Source organism: Protobothrops mucrosquamatus, unplaced genomic scaffold, assembly GCF_001527695.2.
Source record: "Protobothrops mucrosquamatus isolate PMUCROS unplaced genomic scaffold, P.Mucros_1.0 scaffold1414, whole genome shotgun sequence".
NCBI classification, from domain to species: domain Eukaryota; kingdom Metazoa; phylum Chordata; class Lepidosauria; order Squamata; family Viperidae; genus Protobothrops; species Protobothrops mucrosquamatus.
In genome coordinates this window covers 274,138-293,424 of record NW_015387599.1, presented here as the reverse complement: position 1 = coordinate 293,424, position 19,287 = coordinate 274,138, and the positions used below count along the sequence as shown (strand labels likewise).

General features: G+C 37.6%; 1 protein-coding gene across 1 annotated transcript in view; it reads right to left on the bottom strand.

Moving 5' to 3' along the window:
* The window catches only part of CDH17 (cadherin 17), a 33,481-nt gene extending 14,194 nt beyond the window's left edge, over positions 1-19,287 (bottom strand). Inside the window, exons 1-8 of the mRNA XM_015821861.1 lie at positions 19,237-19,287; positions 8,014-8,103; positions 7,683-7,820; positions 5,789-5,927; positions 4,872-5,033; positions 3,531-3,727; positions 1,643-1,777; positions 1,172-1,322 (exon numbers count right to left, since the gene is read on the bottom strand). Of these exons, the coding sequence (XP_015677347.1) occupies positions 1,172-1,322; positions 1,643-1,777; positions 3,531-3,727; positions 4,872-5,033; positions 5,789-5,927; positions 7,683-7,820; positions 8,014-8,103; positions 19,237-19,287 (1,063 nt within the window). The remainder of the gene's footprint in view (positions 1-1,171; positions 1,323-1,642; positions 1,778-3,530; positions 3,728-4,871; positions 5,034-5,788; positions 5,928-7,682; positions 7,821-8,013; positions 8,104-19,236) is intronic.

Sequence of the window (19,287 nt, the reverse complement as noted above, 5' to 3'; positions counted from 1 at the left end):
AGCCGCCCTGAGTCCTTCGGGAGAAGGGCGGGATACAAATTGAATAAAATGAAATGAAATACTTTGATGAATAGATTGCAATGAGCACATTTCATACATCATGCTATCACTTACTCATATTAACTGGTTGCTCTCGAGAGACTAAGCCATAAACTAGCCCCATGGTGGCGAACCTATGGCACACGTGCCACAGGTGGCACGCAGAGCCCTCTTTGTGGGCATGTGCACCCTCGCCCTAGTCTTAGGCCTTCAGCTGGGTTTTATAAAACCTTTTCGGTTTAGGCCTCCGCCGCTGTGTGCAAAAAAAAAAGTTCAATCAATTTCAACTTCTCACGGGGAAAAAAAAGATCTCGCAAAGTTGGAATTGATTGATTGAACTTTTTAATCCCATCCAGTCTGCCGTTACCACCGAAGCCATGCCCACCCAATGGGCCATGCCCACCCGGCACCCGATGATACATAAGTGGGTTTTTGTTTCCAATTTGGGCACTCGGTCTCTAAAAGGTTCGCCATCACTGAATTAGCCTATCCCATTAAGACATGGCATCCTTACATGGATGTATCCATGCAATTTTGGAAAGCCGAAAAAATTCTACATAGCTGTTCTTCTCAGAGATACAGACACAAAGGTCTGTCCATCTTCTTTCATACCTGATCTATTAGGCTAGGACTGGTTGTTTAGTATGGTGAAGGTAGTGCCTGAGGGGGCAGAAGAAGGTAGGTTATTTATTCTGTCTAAGCCAGCCAGACCCTAAGCATGGGAACCAAGCACTAATTAATTCTCTGATAGGATGAGACTAGGAGCCGTCTCATTTGAAGTGTGCAGATTTTATTCTCAACACCTAAAATATACAATAGCACCTCTGTGTAAGTAGCTCATACTGTAGAGTTCTTGGTGCTCTCTGAGCTGAGTTGTTTGCTTTCAGATGTGCGAATGTTGATGATGCTATCTAACTGGGTAGTGAAAGCATGTGCAAGTAAACAGCCTACCTCAGAAAGCACCAAGGATGTCACTGTTCAACCCTAAGCTACAAATATTCCCTTCTATTAGAACTTCCAACTCATAAGAAGTGATATGGTGATAATAAATTTTATACTCATTTACCTTACAAAGAAGCTTTGCCTTAAATTATTTTTACCCATACAGTATATTAAATGCAGTATTTCTTACCTACGCCCTCATTTTCTTGAACTTCAAATTTAGACAAAGCTTTGTCACACACAGGGGGGTTGTCATTGATGTCTACAACTTGGACTGAAATAGTGATTGGGTAGGCCAGCTTGTCTCCTTCTTCATCATTTGCAAAGATATAGAATGAATACTGAAATAGGATATATAATTAAAATTATATAATTAAGAACTGCAGAAATAGTTAATATAGGCTTAAGGAATAGTAGGGCAAACTGTATTATCAGAGTTTTTCCCCATCTCATATAAAACCTACTCAAGAACAACGTAATTTATTTGAAATGTTGGAATCTAGCCTAATAAACTGAATAAACAATAATTAATTAAACAAAAAAACTAATATAGAATGCAATGCTGATAATGAAATGCAAATATAAAACCACCTGAAAGTCACTCTAGTTTAGTTTTCCCCATATTTTAAAACATATCTGCTATCCTTTTCCATGTACTTACATAGTCTTTCTCTTCTCTGTCTAACGGTTTAGTTACATAAACTGTTCCATTGTGATCAACTATAAATGGGAGTTCAATAGAAGACTTGTCTTTGCTTTGAAGTTCATATGTTGCATGTGGATCATTCCATTGTACCTAATATTACAATGTAAGAGTAAACAACAAGTATACAAATGAAAAATTTTGACCTGAAATATGGGGCTTTTTTTAAAAAAAAAATTCTCTTTCTAATGCAACTTGGGACTACCAGAATTGCCATCGCTAAGCAGTGCAATTGTGTGACATCGTGCTTTCCAACATGCTACTTAGCAAATGCCAATTTCTTTATAATATAAGCTGCCCAGAGTTGCTTCAAAACAAGATGGGTGGCAAATAAATTTAATAATAATAATAATTCCAATCCCAATTGCCATTATTAACCAAAGACTATCAAGCAGTTATTTGAAAAAGAAATGACAGATCTATAAAATGCTCAAAACGATTGGAAAGAATCCAGAATGGTATCTTGTAGTTGAAATATTTGGCCTACATTTTTTGCTCTCTTGCATTATCCTCTTCTGTTGCTTTTTGTAACTTCTTGCCTATTGAAGAGTTCTGGGAAAATCAAAGATTTGTGCATGTTGATATTCTGGATGGATATAAGAAATGACCAGGCTGAGCCGGAGGGTGGGGTCAAATGCATCATCAGTTGGAGTCACTATGTCTCCGTAAGAGATCTAAGTCCCAGCCCTCCTTGAAGTCCATTGACTCTTGACTGGTGCCAATTTACCTTGATCATTACAGGTAGCCCTTGACTCATAACAGTTCGTTTAGTGACCATTCAAACTTACAATGGCACTGGAAAATGTGACTTATGTCCGTTTTCAACAGTTACGACCTTTACAGCATCTCCTTGTTCATGTGATCAAAATTCAGATGCTTAGCAACTGGTTCATATTTATGAGGGTTGCAGTGTCCCAGGGTCATGTGATCACCTTTTGCAACTTCTCACAAGCAAAGTCAATGGGGAAGCCAGATTCACTTAACAGCCAGGTTACTAACTTAAGAATTGCAGTGATTCACTTAACAACTGTGGCAAGAAATGTTGTAAAATGGGGCAAAACTCACTTAACAAATGTTTCACTTAGCAACAGAAATTTTGGGCTCAGTTGTTGTCTTAAATCAGGGCAACTGGACTTTCTTGTTTTTCTTTGAAGACGTTTCGCTTTTCATCCAAGAAGCTTCTTCAACTCTTCAGCTCAGAGCTGAAGAAGCTTCTTGGATGAGAAGCGAAATGTCTTCAAAGAAAAGCAAGAAAGTCCACTTGCCTCATGAAAAAGCATCTTTGGGATTTGCTTTTTAGATTCTAAAGATTCAATAAAGATTTCTATTATCTGGCGATAATATTTTAGGTCAAAGATTAACTTTCAGCATTCATTTTTCTACTACTCACAAATACTTCAAACGCTTCTGGACATCAAACATTCAAAATATCACCCAACATGATAACCACATTTTTTCAGTTACATATGGCATTATCATTTTTATCTCTAGCAATATTTCTGTCTTCTTTATAAAAACTAACCAAGTCCATTATGTCTATTGCCATATTGTGAAGCAAAAGGAAATACTTCTTTTCTCGCTAGGGAATCTCCTGCCAATTAAATTAGATTGCAATATAAAATTGCTACAGTCGTGGGTTCCATTCTTTCTTTCTATAATTTTTCTCAAGGAAATCATTCTAATTATCCAAAGTCATAGTTACATGCTACACCAGAATTACTGTACTTAGTTGGATGTTATGGAGAAGTGAATTTGCTGAATGGCCCAATTGTACCGTACATGGTGGAAATCAAAGGTTGTGTCTTTAATCATTGATGGTGAGTTGCCTGATAATTTATGAACTTACTTGAGTGATTTTCATGGGGTGTGGCTTTGTCGAGTTTTCCTGGAGCAATATTACTGGAGGAGATTTCCAAAAGTTTTTCAACACAGTGACCTTCACATCAGTATTGGTGGCAAAAGAATTTAGCTGTCCTGCCATGTCATTTACTGTCACTGCGAGGATAAATGTATTCTGTACTGCTGGATCTAAGAATTTTGTTCCTGAAAATATAACAGAGAATAAAACTTGAAAACATGTACTCATTCCTTCACTGACATTCTGAGACAATTACAACTCTGTTTCTTTAGCAATAACCCCATCACTTATCTTCTCATAAAATTTGCTTGCTATCATAAAATTTATGCTCCTGAATAATGGCAAATTCTGCTGTAACCCTGGTTTGCAAACACAGATATGTGAAAATGAGTTTTACAGGTAATTAATCAATTCCTAGGGTTTTTTTTCTTTTCATCTCTTCTGCCAAAGTCTACCGAGGATCCCAAATACCAAGCAGCTACAGAAAACACTTTAGCACATAACAGCACAGGAATCTATTTCTGCTTCGTTTATCTGCGGGTTTTGCCTGTATGATTGTGGAGGTTTTTAGAGATGGATCTTTTGTGGGAGAAACTCTGGTTTCTCTTCAGTTTGCATAAATATTTTGCATTTGTTAGAATATTGGTGCTTTTGCTAAGCTTCCAGTGTTGCCAGTCATAGTTAGTTTTCTCAGAGGTTACATCACATCTGCCCAGCAACAGTATTGGAGCCAGATGTTATGTAATGGTTTGTTTATGTATCTTTCACATACGTACATCAAGCCCTACATAGCTAGTAAAACATTGGGACCCCATTCTACATTTGGGGGGGGGTAAACCTTCTGGGATTGTTTTCCTTGGGGATTTAGAATCCATTTGGAAATGGCACATGTTTCCCAAATGTGGGAAAATTAGATTTAGAGATATGATAGACTATTGACTTTGACATGGCCATATGCTACCAGTGAAGTCTAGGCTAAACTGTACAAGACTTAATTATTTTCATATTTTTAAATTTATATTTACATTTTATTGACACAAAGTTAATAGTGATAGAGATGCATACAATTGTCAAAGAAAAGAAAACAGTACACAAAAAGCACTCTAATGAAAAGGTGCAAGAAATCTCATAAAAAATACATAATATATATCATTATAATACACAGTAACAATTCTATATATACTTGTCTAATGCAAATATTATTCAGATATGTATATATTTTTAATATATTTATATGTCTATATTTTTATAACTGTCATATTATGTATAAATGAGTGCCGTATTTCATTATACATTCGAGGTATCACTATGAAAAAAAAAATCACCTACCAGCAAGAGTTGTAGAAATTGCTCCTGTAACATTGTCAATCTGAAAATACATCTCAGTGCCCGCAAGGCTGGGGAATTGTTGAAGGATACTATAGCTGAGCTTTGAATGTAAGGTGTTGGGATCATCGAGATCAAAAGCAGCAACATACATGAAAGGCTTTCCTGTGTGTGTGTTTTTAAAAAAGAAAATAAACACAGTTTGGAAATGGAAAGTCTTGCTTAGCCCCAAAGGAGAATCACTATCAACATTCATACCAATAAACGGAACACCCTTAAGCATAATTTTTTTAGTTAGAAACATCAAGAAAAAAACCCTCCAGGTCAGGATTGCCTTTAGATATTTTAGTATTTTAAGGGGGGGGTGTATCTTTTTCACATGGCTAACTTTTGATTTGTAAGACCTTGGGAACATTCCTTTCTTTTAATAATGTTATATCCTTTACATGTCAACTATTACAACTTTTAGCCATTTTTCCCATCTGCTTCTTCAGCCTAACATTTCAACAAACCCAAAAGTGGACAAGAAGAAAAGTGGTTTAGCAAAGATTGAATTAAGTCTGCTTGGGAGGAACTTGGAATAGTACTATAGCTCTTCAGTCAAAGCTGCAAAGGCATCTTTGGGGTTTCACCTAGATCCCTGAAATAGTTAAACAAATTTAGGAGAAAAACATGCCATCCAATTTTATCTGGTGCTTTGTCTTTAAAGGTATGCCCAATAAAGAAGCATCCAGGATGCATATTAAATTTGGATCATCAAAATGGCTAGCCTCTTCAAAAATAGCTCTGTATGTTTTTCAGGAACTTGACCTGTTTGTTATAGTCTCCCATGGTTGCTTGGAAATACAATATATTATATTCAGTTTTGTGTTTAATATTTAACATTTCGTGAAGCTCAAAGTAAATATGGAAACAAATACCTGGTAGGGAGTGTTGTCTAACTTCGCCAGAGTAGACTGATTGATTAAATTGGGGTGCATTGTCATTGATATCCACAACATTTATGATGACAGAATAGGGTCCTTGCACCCTATTACCATTTTGATTTAGACCTTCCAACTAAATTGAGAGAGAGGTGGAGAAAAACAATATTAAAACAAAACATGTCCATAAAACAATACATTGTCTCCTTCCTGTTTGAATTGGCTTGCCAGGTTTCCCAGCCACATGCCTTCATGAAGTGTCAGCCAACAATTCCCATCATTCCCAATCAGTATGGCTCAAAATGATGGAAGCTGGGGTCTAATGAATCTCACAAGGCCAGAATAAACACTCCTGAGTTAGTCAGCTATTAGCTACAACATAATTGTAAGTGTTGCAGATAATACGGCAATGCTACTGCTTACATGATTGTTTCTCAATTTTGGGGATTTTAATTCTGGGACTGCAACTCCCAGAATTCACTAGCCAGTATGGGGAATAATTAACTAGTGATGGTTAAAGATGTAGTAAATCATCTGTATACTGTATATTTATGAAAGAGAGGTTGTGAATGATCCTTCAAAACAGGCTCTGTTTCTGCATAAGCAACAAACAAAATAAAGTATATACGTAAGTTCACGGGTTTGGAATAAAATCAGTACAAACCAGAATGTTGATTTGTATAAGATTCCCTGTGCCAGGAAAATGTACGTAAGAAATAACCTCAAGGAAATTAGTGCTAAAGTTTTCACACAACATTTTTTATAAAATGCCTGTATGTTAAGGAAAGTTGAAGAAGTAATAATGGATATTATTTTTGGGATGAAAACAGGAGAACAACAAATCAAAACAAAACAATAGATTACAGTACTGTATCACTGATCTGAAACTTGTTGATCAAGATGAAGAGGATCAAGCATTGAAATGGCTGAATTAAAGAGAATAAAGGAGTTATAATAACATGTACCTGTCCATAGCTCAGGGAAGGTATGACAGGAAACTACAGACAGGGAGCAAAAAGCTTGCTAAATACAGTATGTCTCTTTTTACTTGGTGAGCAATGACATTGTAACAACTTCTGCTTTTTATTTACTTTTGTGCAAACAGCTGTATTTCCTTCTTGTATAATCAACTAAACTAAAGTATAAAGGCATGTTGAATAAATCATTTGGGGGTTTTCCAGCTTTATAGGAGGACTCTCCTTTGTCCAAATCTGAATAAATGTGTGACTCAGAGAGAACTGAGGCTAGATTTAAGCTAATTTGCATAAACTAATATTACAATTCAAGGTAGCAATAGAGGTAGCAATAATAACATTCAACAAACCTATTTTACTGGGGGGGGGGGCAAGCCCTCAAAATACTGCAAGGATGAGCAAAGTTTTCAGTCTTGTCTTTTACAATATAATTACTCTATTGTTGTTATGTACTCTGCCTGAAAGCCTAAAGAAAGCTTTTAAAATTGTCAGTTTCCTACAACTAATATCCACTCCTACTATGAACACCATGGTTCTGAAAGGGGTAATATTATTTTGCATGTTGATATGGTTAATGATCGTTGATAAATTTAGGTTCTGAGATGTTAAAATGTTATACATGAATGGTGAGTTTTATTTTAATTGTATTTCTCTTCCCAATTGTGGCATATTGTGCTATATTTTCTGTTCTTACTATTTTTTTAATACATTGGTCATCCTGTCCTGAATTACCAGATTAAAAATCGACTAAATTATCAACCCATCCATCCATCCATTCTTTCATACAAACATAAGCACTAGACTAGAAGACAGTTACCGGTTTTGTTTTGCTTTTAATTATTATTATTTTCATTTTAGAAGCCTTCACTCAAACTTTGGGGGAAAAAACAGAACATTTAATGTCATTTTTGGTTTACCTGTAATCTATATTGTGGTTTTATTTCCCAGTTTAGAGGCCCCTTGACAATCAGGACTCCATCATGTGGTGTGATCTCTATGAGATAACTTGTTTCACCGGTCAGCCTCACACTGTAGGTAGGGGGTTGAAATTTAAACTGGTATGAAGAAAAAGAAGAAACTCAGAATACCATTTTTTTTTCTTATGTAAATCAAAGCCCCTCTCCTCTTTTCTATTCTTGTTTTTGTTCTGTTTTAAAAGAGGCAGCATGATTTATTTCCTCTTCCTACACCTTCAATCATTTTTCAGATTTGTTCCAAAGAAAGGGAAGAGTCAGTATTTCACATTACCCTGTATAAATAATGTGATCCCACTTTACCCTCTTCAACATAAAATACTTTGTTCTCCAAAGGTCCATTATCTTCAAGAAGGCAAGCAACCTGCAAGGACAAGAAGAGACAGGGTTTATTCATATTTTCCATATTAATTGATTGCAAGGAAGTATGATATATTTGCTAAAGCAGGCTCATTCTTTGAAAATATAATAGAGGGAATAGCAGTACTTTCTTAAGGATGGGGAATAAATTTTATTTCCAAAAGATTCAGCAGATAACAGGCAAGAATGCTTAGCATTTTACGTTTATACTGAACACGATGAATTCTGGCAGAAGCTTCTAAAAATCAAAATAATCAAGAGTCTAAAATATTTCCAGTTAAATTCCAAAAATTGAGGAGGTGAAATCAGATTCAAAACGTAAGTTTGACTTTAACTTTGAAGCATTAATAGTGAAATTGAAAAAATATAGTTTGAGTACATTATCTGCAAACAGGTCATCTGTATTTAAATTATTGAGGGTTGTGTAAGGGGGTTCCTTTAGCCCTAAATCAGTTTTATATGTGTATATCTACTATTGTTTCAACATTATATTGCATTATTTCAACAACAGTAATAAATCTTAATTCCTACAAGGTGTAATTAAGAATGGAAACATAAAAAAACCAGTGACATCTCCTAACTGTTGTTGCTTCAATCTTAACATATATTTTATTCAGAATACATAGTTATCAGTTTCTCACAAAATAATGTTGGTTATTATGAATAAGCAGAACTATTATGCAGACACTTCACCTGGAATAATACAGTTCTACAACTCTTATTTTCTCACAAAATCATTCATCTTCCTGGACTGGAAGGCCATGCTCAATCGCCCATGCTTTAGTCATCTCCCATTTGGATTATTGCAATGTGCTATTCATGGAGCTGCCCTTGAAGACCACCTGGAAGCTGCACCTGATCTAGAACAGTGGTTCTCAACCTATGGGTCGGGACCCCATTTGGGGTCGATCGACCATTTCACGGGGGTCGCCAAGCAAGGCTGTCCACCATTTTTTTGTCCGCCATTTTTTCCCCCTTTTCCGGCGGGTGCCTTACTTTTCCGGCGCCTTACTTTTCCGGCGGGTGCCTTTTCCCCCTTTTCCGGCGGGTGCCTTACTTTTCTGGCTGGGCCAGCTGGTGGTCGGCCTGCTCCGTCTCTGCCGCTTGCCAGCTACGCCTCGGCCGGCGCAGGGGGCAGAACCACGCATGCGCGGTGCTCCCTGGCAGGGAAAGTCCTCGACTTACGACCGGTTGGGTAGTCCTCGACTTACGACCGGTTTAGTCCTCGACTTATGACCGGTTTAGTCCTTGATTTACGACCGGTTTAGTCCTCGACTTACGACCGGTTGGGGTTGCGGCATTAAAAAGGTTGAGAACCACTGATCTAGAATGTAGCTGCACATGCAGATTTAGGTGCCAACTAACCCCACTGCTGAATGAGCTGCACTGGTTGCCGCTTGCTTTCCAGGTATAATTCAATGTGCTGGTTACAAATTTTGGGAAATTATCTACCTCCGAGATAAAATGTGTTAATGCTTACATATTTTGATTAGATGAATCAGAAAACATGTGATAAAGGTACTGGTTGGCTAAAGTTTTCAAGATATTTTACAATAAAGATTTATACACAGGCAAGTATATTTGCCTACAAGGGAGGGAGGTGTCCAATGATCATGATGCCTCGTAACCTCTCGACAAAGTACGGTAGAACAATGAAAATGGTACCACATTTAAGTGTATAAATTTATCTTCACTTTCAGACTAAAGATTATTACCTAACTATAATTTGTTGTTCTTTTATTGCAAGGTATATTTTTTCTTGGTCAGAAAAAATACAGTTACATCATACAGTTACATCTGGTGGCTTGTGAAAGTGTTATTGCCTAACATTTCCAAGGAACAGTTGTGGGATATTTTCTCTCAGAAGCCAAGAGGCCACAAAACTGTGTAAACAATGCAGACAACTTCTGCTACAGTTGTGGCAAGGTTACATTTGTATCTCAAAAGTGCAATATAATGGTAATTTTGACCTGAAGCTGTATCTTGGAAACTAGAGCCAATTAATAGGACTTAATTTTCCTTTATTAGTGACCCAATTCTGGTAAAAATTAAGCTACTTTCATTTCCGAGGCTTTCTCCTTGTAGACCAGAGTTATCACTCTAAAGCCCTATATGGGAGAAGGCCAGGTTACCTACAGGACTGCCTCTTCCTGAGTCATCTGCTATTCCAACTAGGTTAGATAGGGTACGTATTCCCCAGGTCCTCTCCCTATTGTGTTTTGATGGGATCTTGGTGGCAGGCATTCTCAGAGCCAGATCTTTGCATCAGCCTCCCACCAAAGATTAGAAGACTCCTATCCTATTAGCCATAGAGGGCGGTGAAGACCTAGCTCAGTGGTGGCGAACCTATGGCACGCGTGCCAGAGGTGGCACTCAGAGCCCTCTCTATGGGCACATGCACCATTGCCCTAGTCCCACCTCCCCCGCGGCCCCCTTCTCACTCACCAGCAGCCCCCCCGAGGAGAGTCACTTGCGGGTGCAGAGCAGCACAGCCGAGGTCATGGCAGCTGGGCAGCAGGGGCTGCCCTTATCACACACAGATGATACTGCGGGGTGCGGTCTGAGGGACTGTAGGGCCACCTGGGCGATCTGCTGCAGAGGGCCATGGAGGCGGTGGGTGGCCCTGTGGGCAGGTGGGGTTGGGGCAGAGTGGGGAGGGGAGGGGCAGAGTGGAAGTGGGGTAGGGTTAGGGGGCGGAGCGGGGCAGGGCTGGGGGGCAGAGCGGTTTTTGGGCACTCGGTCTCTAAAAGGTTCACCATCACTGACCTAGCTCTTTCCTCTAGCATTGGGATGGGATGGGAGAGTTGAACTGTGAGGATGTTTGGTATGTTTTAATTATGTTGTATGGATTATTGTAAATCATCTAGAGTCATTGTATGAGTTTGGTGGCATATAAGTCCCATAGGTATATACAGTATATACATAATCTTGATCCACAGCTTTTATTCCCATGTTAGAATCTGATTAAAATTCCAGATTCATGCATAATTTAGAGCCTCTTCTTGAATCTACCTACAGCATAGACATGTCCTGCCAACATCTTTTTTTGGGGGGGAGGGGAGCATGATCCCATGACATCACCTTTAATTTGTCCCCAGCCCATGATTAAGACAGACATAAATTGTCTTTAGCTGTACTAATGCAAACAGTACTTTCCTCTTTATTATGGCACTTTTTATCAGTACATTTCTTCCTTCTTCTAGAGCTTCTTTCCCAAGTCGGGAAGATATAAGAAAAAGTTGCCCTTTGAACAGGGAGTACTATACTGCATACCATTCTGAGAACCACACCTAGAAAGGGGTATGAACACGCCGGAGCAAGATTTCTGCTATTTAGATAACAAATGATTAAAGGATCTGGATATGAGATCATAACTACCAATATCCACAGTATTGTCCCATGCCAGAGGGGAGAGGCATCTTCTCTACTAAAACTGAGGGCAGGACAAAGACCAACTGATGAACTTCAGGAGACTCAGACTACCTCTTAGGAATAATGTCTTGGTTAAGAGTTATGAAGAGATGGGACAGCCTGACAAGAATATTAGTGGGATATCTCTCTATAGATGTTTTCAAGTGGAAGTGGAGAGACTTCTATGGGGACGGTTTAGTGCAGCAGACCCCAATCTTTCTGGTTCCATGGACCGGCAGTGGCAGCAGTGGGTGGTGGTGACAGGGGCAGAGGATAGTTTCCCACGCACAATTTAATCCTGCACATGAGCAAATGGAACTTTGCGCAGTCACCTGCCACTTGCATGGCCCAGTTTCCAATGGACTGAAGACCGGTAGCGGTCTGCAGACCGAGGGATGGGGACCCCTGGTTTACTGAATTGCTGTACAGAGCTTGCAGTTAAACTCAATGGCCTAAATGTCCTGCCAATCCATATTTTCTGTGATTCCATGATTCAGTAAGCTTCCACATTGGAGACATTGAAAGAGCTAAACACCTATTGGACTTCTGCTAGCATGAAAGAAATGAGAGAATGGCCTGCATTTTTTCTTCCCTTTCATAATCAGTTTTAAACACATTCCATTCATCTGAATCTAATGAAAAGAAAAACGTATTTCCCATCTTCCCATCTGATAAATAAAATCTGAGTCCAAAGGAGGAATGGGGAGGAGAAAGCATCTCAGAATTTAAGTTCTTGTATTCTTTGTTTTGGTTTTCTGTCTAGATTACCTCAAACTCCCTTTTGTTTCTACACTCCAATTCTCCATATTTTCAATGTTCAGGTTACGTTTCAGGGTAAATGATTCTTTAATTCTGCTTTGGAAGCAAGCTATTGTTTGAATCCATGACGAAAGGATCTCACTGTAGGAGTGGGGGAAATGGGATGTTTTCCCAAGATAAATCTCCAATAGCTGATCCTAGGTTTAATCGGTCTAATTTCTCACCTTTGACAAATCTAATTTGTATACTCTAGCTCAGGGCTTTTTGATTTGTTTCAGGCTGTAGAACCAATTAAAAATATTCCTAGAACTCTGATCTACCTTTAGAGATAGAGGATTGTCAATAAAACAAAACATCTGTTCACTTAAACTTATCTGTGAAAATGTATATATTAAAGTTATTTGGATTTCACAAAAATACGTCTCTTAGCTGTTGTCCTAGAAAGATCTTCTACAAGATAAGTATGAAAAGTAAGCTATTCATTGTAACAGCAAGATTAATGTTTCTAACGTACAGAAGTTGAAGCTTGCATTTCACAATTACTTGGGAGATTAATGTTTTCACCAAACAAACCCACTCTCAACAACTGGGATATAATTGCTTTTTTTAAAAGAAAGCATCATTTATCACAAAAATCCTAATAACGTGTTGGCACTTGTGTTAAGAATGGACAAAAAGGCTCAAGTCTACTGTATAAAGTTCACTTTTACTGCTATATTTCAAAAGATTTTCTCCCTGGGCTGATCATTGTGACTAGCTTGCCCTAGTACTAATATGGGCCACTCATACTTCTTAATGTGGTCCCCTACACAACCCTGATCAACAAATAACTTCTGTCTGCCTTTTCTTGCTACCCATTGAAATAATGTTTTCTGTCTTGTGCCAGCTCATGTGGTGCCTGGTTCACAAGCTAGCTGGTGCACTTCGTTTCATTGTTGGCAAGTGCCTCTAATCCAGGTGGTGATTGTGACCTACAGCAGAATTCCAGAATAACAGAAAAGGCAAAGTTGGAAGGGATCTTGGAGGTCTTCTAATCCAACCATCTAATCAAGCAGGAAACCCTATACCATTTCAGAAAAAATGGTTGTTCAATCTCTTCTTAAAAATCTCCAGTGTTAGAGCACCCACAACTTCTGAAGGCAAGTTGTTCCACTGATTAATTGTTCTAGCTGTCAAGAAATTTATCCTTAGTTTGTCTTGATTAGTTTGCATCCATTGCTTCCTATCTGCCTTCAGGTGTTTTGGAGAATAGCTGGACCCTTTCTTCTTTGTGGCAGAACCTTAGATATTGAAACACTGCTATCATGTCATCCCTAGTCCTACTTTTCATTAAATTAGACATGCCCAATTCCTGCAGCTGTTCTTCATATGTTTTATCCTCCAGTCCCCTAATCAACTTTGTTGCTCTTCTCTGTACTCTGTACTCTTTCTTACTCAATCTTTTTTATATTGTGATACCAAGTATGGTCTTACCAAGTTATTAAAAAGTGGTACTAACATTTCATGTGATCTTGATTCTATGCCTCTATTAATATGTTGGCTTTTTTGGAAGCTACACACATTGCTAGCTCATATTTTTAAGTAATTGTCCACTAGGACTCCAAGATCTCTCCCACAGTTACTACTATTTTATATCTGTGCATTTGATTTTTCTTGCCTAAATATAGAATTTAACTTTTCTCACCACTGAATTTCATTTTTTTAGATAAGGCCAATGTTCAAGTCTGTTGAGATCCTTCTGGATTTTGGACCTTTCTTCTGAAGTGTTGGCTATTCCTGCCAGCTTGGTGTAATCTGCAGATTTGTTGAGTTTCCTTTCTATCCTCTCGTCTAATCATTGCAGAAGATATTGAAGAGTACAGGGCCTAAGACAGAGCTTTGGGTTACCCCACTGCATACTTGCCTCCATATAAATTCAGTGGCATTAAGAGATACGTGTTGAGTATGGTTAATCAGCCAATTACAAATCCATCCATTGGTGATTCTGTGTCACCCACATTTTTCTATCTTATGAAGTAGTAGGTTGTAGTCTACTTTATCAAATGCCTTACTGAAGTCCAAATAAATTATATGCACAGCATTTCACTGGTCCACTAATTTTGCCATATAGTCAAAGAATGCAATAAGATTTGTCTGGCATGATCTGTTTTTGACAAACTCATGTTGGCTTCTGGTTATGACTTTGTTTGCCTCTAGGTGTTTGCAAATTGGTTGCTTGATTATCTTTTCCAGAATCTTCCCAGGTATTGATGTCATGTTGATAGGCCTGTAGTTTCCTGGATCCATTTTGTTCCCCCCTTTTTAAAGATGGAAACTACATCAGCCCTTTTCAAGTCATCTGGTAGTTCCCAATGCTCCAGGATTTTTGAAAGATATGGTTCAGTGGTTCTGAGATCACTTCTGCCAGTTTCTTCAGAACATTGGGGGTGTAATCCATCTGGTCTTGGTTATTTGAACTCATCTAGAGAGGATAGGTGTTCTCTTACCATTTTCTTGCTTATTTTGACTTGTGTTCCTAATCTGCATTTTACAGTATATATTTTTTGATAGGTTGGATTGTTTTTTTCTTTTCATGTAAAGACAGATGCAAAAAATGAATTAAGTTGTTCTGTTTTCTCCCTGTTTCCTGTCTAGTCAGTGGTCATTGCCTAATTCAGCCTTACTTACTTGGTTTGTATGTTTATTACAATTTGATTAGTGAAAAGGTAAAAACTAGCATTTAAAAAATAAGTTCTCTGATAAACAGTGTTTCTTTTAACCATGTGGAATTGACAAATGCTCTGCCACTTTCCTCTTCTAACCCTAATAGGAAAAATGATAAAAGAGTGGTATTTTTTTTTCTAACCAATCCAAGAAGAGTAAAAAAAAAAAACCTCTGGAAACTTCTAATCAAGGCTCCAAGAAATGTCCAGGCACAAGGACAAAGTGGAAAAAGGAGCTGAAATCCAGAATTCTTAAAGCAGTTTCATTTCCACCCAGTTTACACACAAGAAATAAGTAGCTCAAGGCTGTAATGCAGAAAATAAATCTCCTTTGTTGTACTTTATGGGGAGATATAACTATTTAGAAAGATCAAAGTCTTTAACGTATTCCAAGGATCAAAGATTAAATTATATATCATTGTGTCAACCCTTCCTAGTCTGTTGGAATAGTTTTATGTGAGCTATAAAATATGAATCATAATGTAGCATAGGAACAATAAAGTGCGGTTCCTTCTAGTTTCTACCTGTGTTTCATTTATTGAAAACTGCTGCACAAAAGCTCTAATTCAGGTGGTGATTGTGACCTACAGCAGAATTCCAGAATAACAGAAAAGGCAAAGTTGGAGGGGATCTGTTGCACTTTTGATTCAAAGTATTTGAACTATAAGTGACCTATTCCTGTATGATATCTGATGTTAGAGGGAAATTAGCCATTATGACAGAGGCTTCCATATCATGTGTCCAAGGCAAAAGCTCAGTATAAAAAAAAAATTGAAGGTAATCTTCATCTATAACAGGCAGGTCAAACTGCCGGCCCACAGGCCAGATGCATCACGCCGAAACTGTGCCCACCCCATTTCCAGCAATGGGGGAAAAGTCTCAATACGTCACGAGTTTGACATGCCTGATTTATAATACAGGAAGTGTGCACAATCTTTATCATCTAAGGGGCAGGTTGTTTATGCTTTTGTCAAGGTTTTTAAATTGTATACCACAAAACCTTAGGGTTTCTTGAGAAAGTGCTATTGTCATCCAAAAGGTTAAAGGCAAAAAAATGTTCACTTTTCTAGAGTCAACTTTTTATTATTAGAGCTTTTTGCCTCTTGAATCAAGGCTCCAGGATTTTTTAACTAACAGATTGTGTAGCCTGAAGTAATAAATTTCTCCTGCCATACTAACCTTCCAAAAGATGGAGATGGTGAAACAAGAAGAGATAGGATCGGTATTGAATGAATATGAATTGAATTCAAGAGAATCACCAGTATGAAAAACATATGTTGAGATGGGGAAGGAGCAGTAAGTTTAAATAAATTGATCAAGTAAGAAAGAGAAGACCAAAAAATTTGAGTGGATGGAGATACTATTCCTACATATATTTATTATATGATTGTATCCTCATTAATTCATGGTATGAATAGAACACATTTTGTTCTATAAATATTTTACCTCTTTCTTTTTGAGTGTTAGGGGTAGGGCAATGTATGAAGCAATGCACAGATGTGTGAATACAAAAATGATTTGCAAAGATGGAAATGTACAATATAGAAATACGGTATACTGAATGGTGTTGATAAGATATGTTAGATTTAGCTATATGTCCCTTTTTATATTTTGTTCCTAACTTCTTTGGCTTACTACTTATTATACCATTTCTGCCTTTTGCACTTACTTACCACAAAATTGAGTTGTATGATGGGTATATATAGATGCTTTAAGGAGCAATACCATGGAACCCCCACTCAAAGCATGGTATATAGTACCCATCCTTCTTGCAGTTATAACTCAGATTTCTGTGGATACAGAAAACAGAAGTCTTTTTTTGATAGTATAGGTATACATGCCCTTCATGCTATTTTATTTTGTAGTCAACAACGTTAGGCAAAACACAGAGATGGTGTAACAAATAGCAACCCAAAGAAATAAGAATTAGATGCTAAATGAAAAGAACCTGAAGCTAATTTATACCAACAGTATACCTCTATTGTTTTCTGTTCTTGCAACCATCCTTTCTCTTTTCTAATTGTTTATTTATCTATATTTCTGCAAACATCAAGAATCTTCAAATCTGTTGCCTGATACTTTCCACTTTGCATGCAGAAAGTACTATTTTGGCTTCCTTCAAATTTCAACCACAGCAACATGTATACAATGCTACCTAAGTAAGCTTGGGGACAGAGCATTTTGTTGCTTTCAAAGGGCTGGGAGTCATAGAAATAAGAATCAGGAGTCCTACCAAGTAGAGAAGAAACAGAACTCATTCTGCTTTCTTAGACGGGTAACCTTGTCCAATCTAACTCTCTGTGCTTTACCCAGGCATTTTGAAAGCTTGACCTATTGCAACAATCATTAAATCTTCAAGAAGTTAAACATGTCAGGCAAAACTTCTGTCCCCGATGACTACTACTAAACCTAACAGAATAAATGGAACCTAAATATTTAGAAACATCATTCCTGTAATTACCTATTCCTAAAAGAGAACTTTATCTATCACATTTATAAGCTGCCCATCTTACATAGTGACTCTGGTGGCATATATAATAAAGCCATCAAAGTACTTTAACAGCCAACAACTAATTTAATTTTTAAAAAATGACAGTAAAATATAGAAAAGAGTGCAGTGAATTTATCATATCGGCATCTAGCACACTTCACTCTATGTTGGGTTCCCAAGCTAGTTGACAAAGGGCCTTTCAGAAGGCCAAAATAGGGTTGGGGGCCAGCCTCATGATATTGATATTCCACAGGGTGGCAGCCACAGCAGAAAAGGCTTTTCCCCCAAAATCCTCTGGCTGACAGGACCCACCACATACCTCTCTCCTGCATTATGGTCATATAGGTGCTGTTACAGGTTGCAAACATTTCAAAAAAAGGATTAAATGGGTGCTTAACCTGATCCAATGTCTAGCAGTGTGCCGACAGAGACTCCCATTGTGCCTGCCAAACTCCCTGTCTCACCAGACTTTAAACAAAATTAACTTCTTTGATTTTTCATTAGAAATTGGCATAGTAAAAAAGCAAAATGATTGGCCATAGGCATAGGATGATTTTTATTTCCAAGATTGTATCTAGGCCCCACATGAACTCCATAGATTTTCTTAGAAAAGTAATGTTGGGGGGCTACAGCCCAATGATTTGTGTCAGCTACTACTTGTCCAGAAAAAAAGGAAAATATTCAAGCTGACAACCATTTTGTAAAAGTCCCCACAATATGTTCACAGTTCTCCAAGTTTATTCATCAATACCCAAAAGTTTGGGAACTCCTATTTGTATTTCTAAGATTCAGAAGATCCAGAAAGTGATACATTCCAACATAGTGAACTATCATACCCAACCCAGTTGCCCATTCATTAGAGTGGCTTAATTACTCTGATTAGTAGGAGCTATTTTGGATGATTGTCTTGGAATGCTCTCCAACTTCTAAAAAAACAAAACACTTGCCCATCTCTGGCAAATATACACATTTAGAATTAATATAAATTAGAAATGTATCATGCATCTCAGCATAATGGATAGTCTGTGAGCAGATGACCTCTATTTGCCCTGCCTGCTTTCCAATTTTTGAAGGTCAATGATATATCTTCTGCTCTCTTTGCTTATGGTTCTTTATTTTAAAAGCAGACATGGACCAGGCAGCCCTTCAAATAGTTGGATTCCATTAAAAAAGGACAAAAAGAGGTAATGCTTCTACGGCCATAAGTGGTACCAGTAATTTAGACACAGTCTAAATGCTAAACACTAACTCCCACCTGTTTTAAGAAAAGTGAAACTTGCATATAACAAATGAAAATCAGAAATAAATTAAAGCAACGTTCAAAATTTCAATGCAGAATGTTAGATAGTTGAATTTGCATTCTAGGTTATTGCCATTATTCAACTTGTATATGCTGCTATTTATATACTGTAACAAGGGATACAAAATTTTACATATTAGAGAATGTAAATCCTAACAAGAGACATTTATGGGGAAAGCTACATGAACCAAAAAACAAGAAATAAAATTGCAATGAATATACCCACACAAATAATTCCAAAGAAATGCTAAGGTGATTTCCCTAGGTTGATAAGGTCAGCAAGAGACAGTATCGTCATTTGTGATTGAGGGAAACTGAAATAATTTGTCATATTTAGATTATAAACATTCCTTTAAAAAAAGCAAGCTATGTACTATTTTCCCCGTGTCAATAATTGCCAAAAAAACCAACTTTTTTTCCAGTGCATTCAGAATCAGCTCCATTAAAGGGAAATGAAAGCTTTTTGCCACTTACCTGATGAAGACTAAGGAGACACAGTAAACTAAGTCCATTTGGCTTAAACAT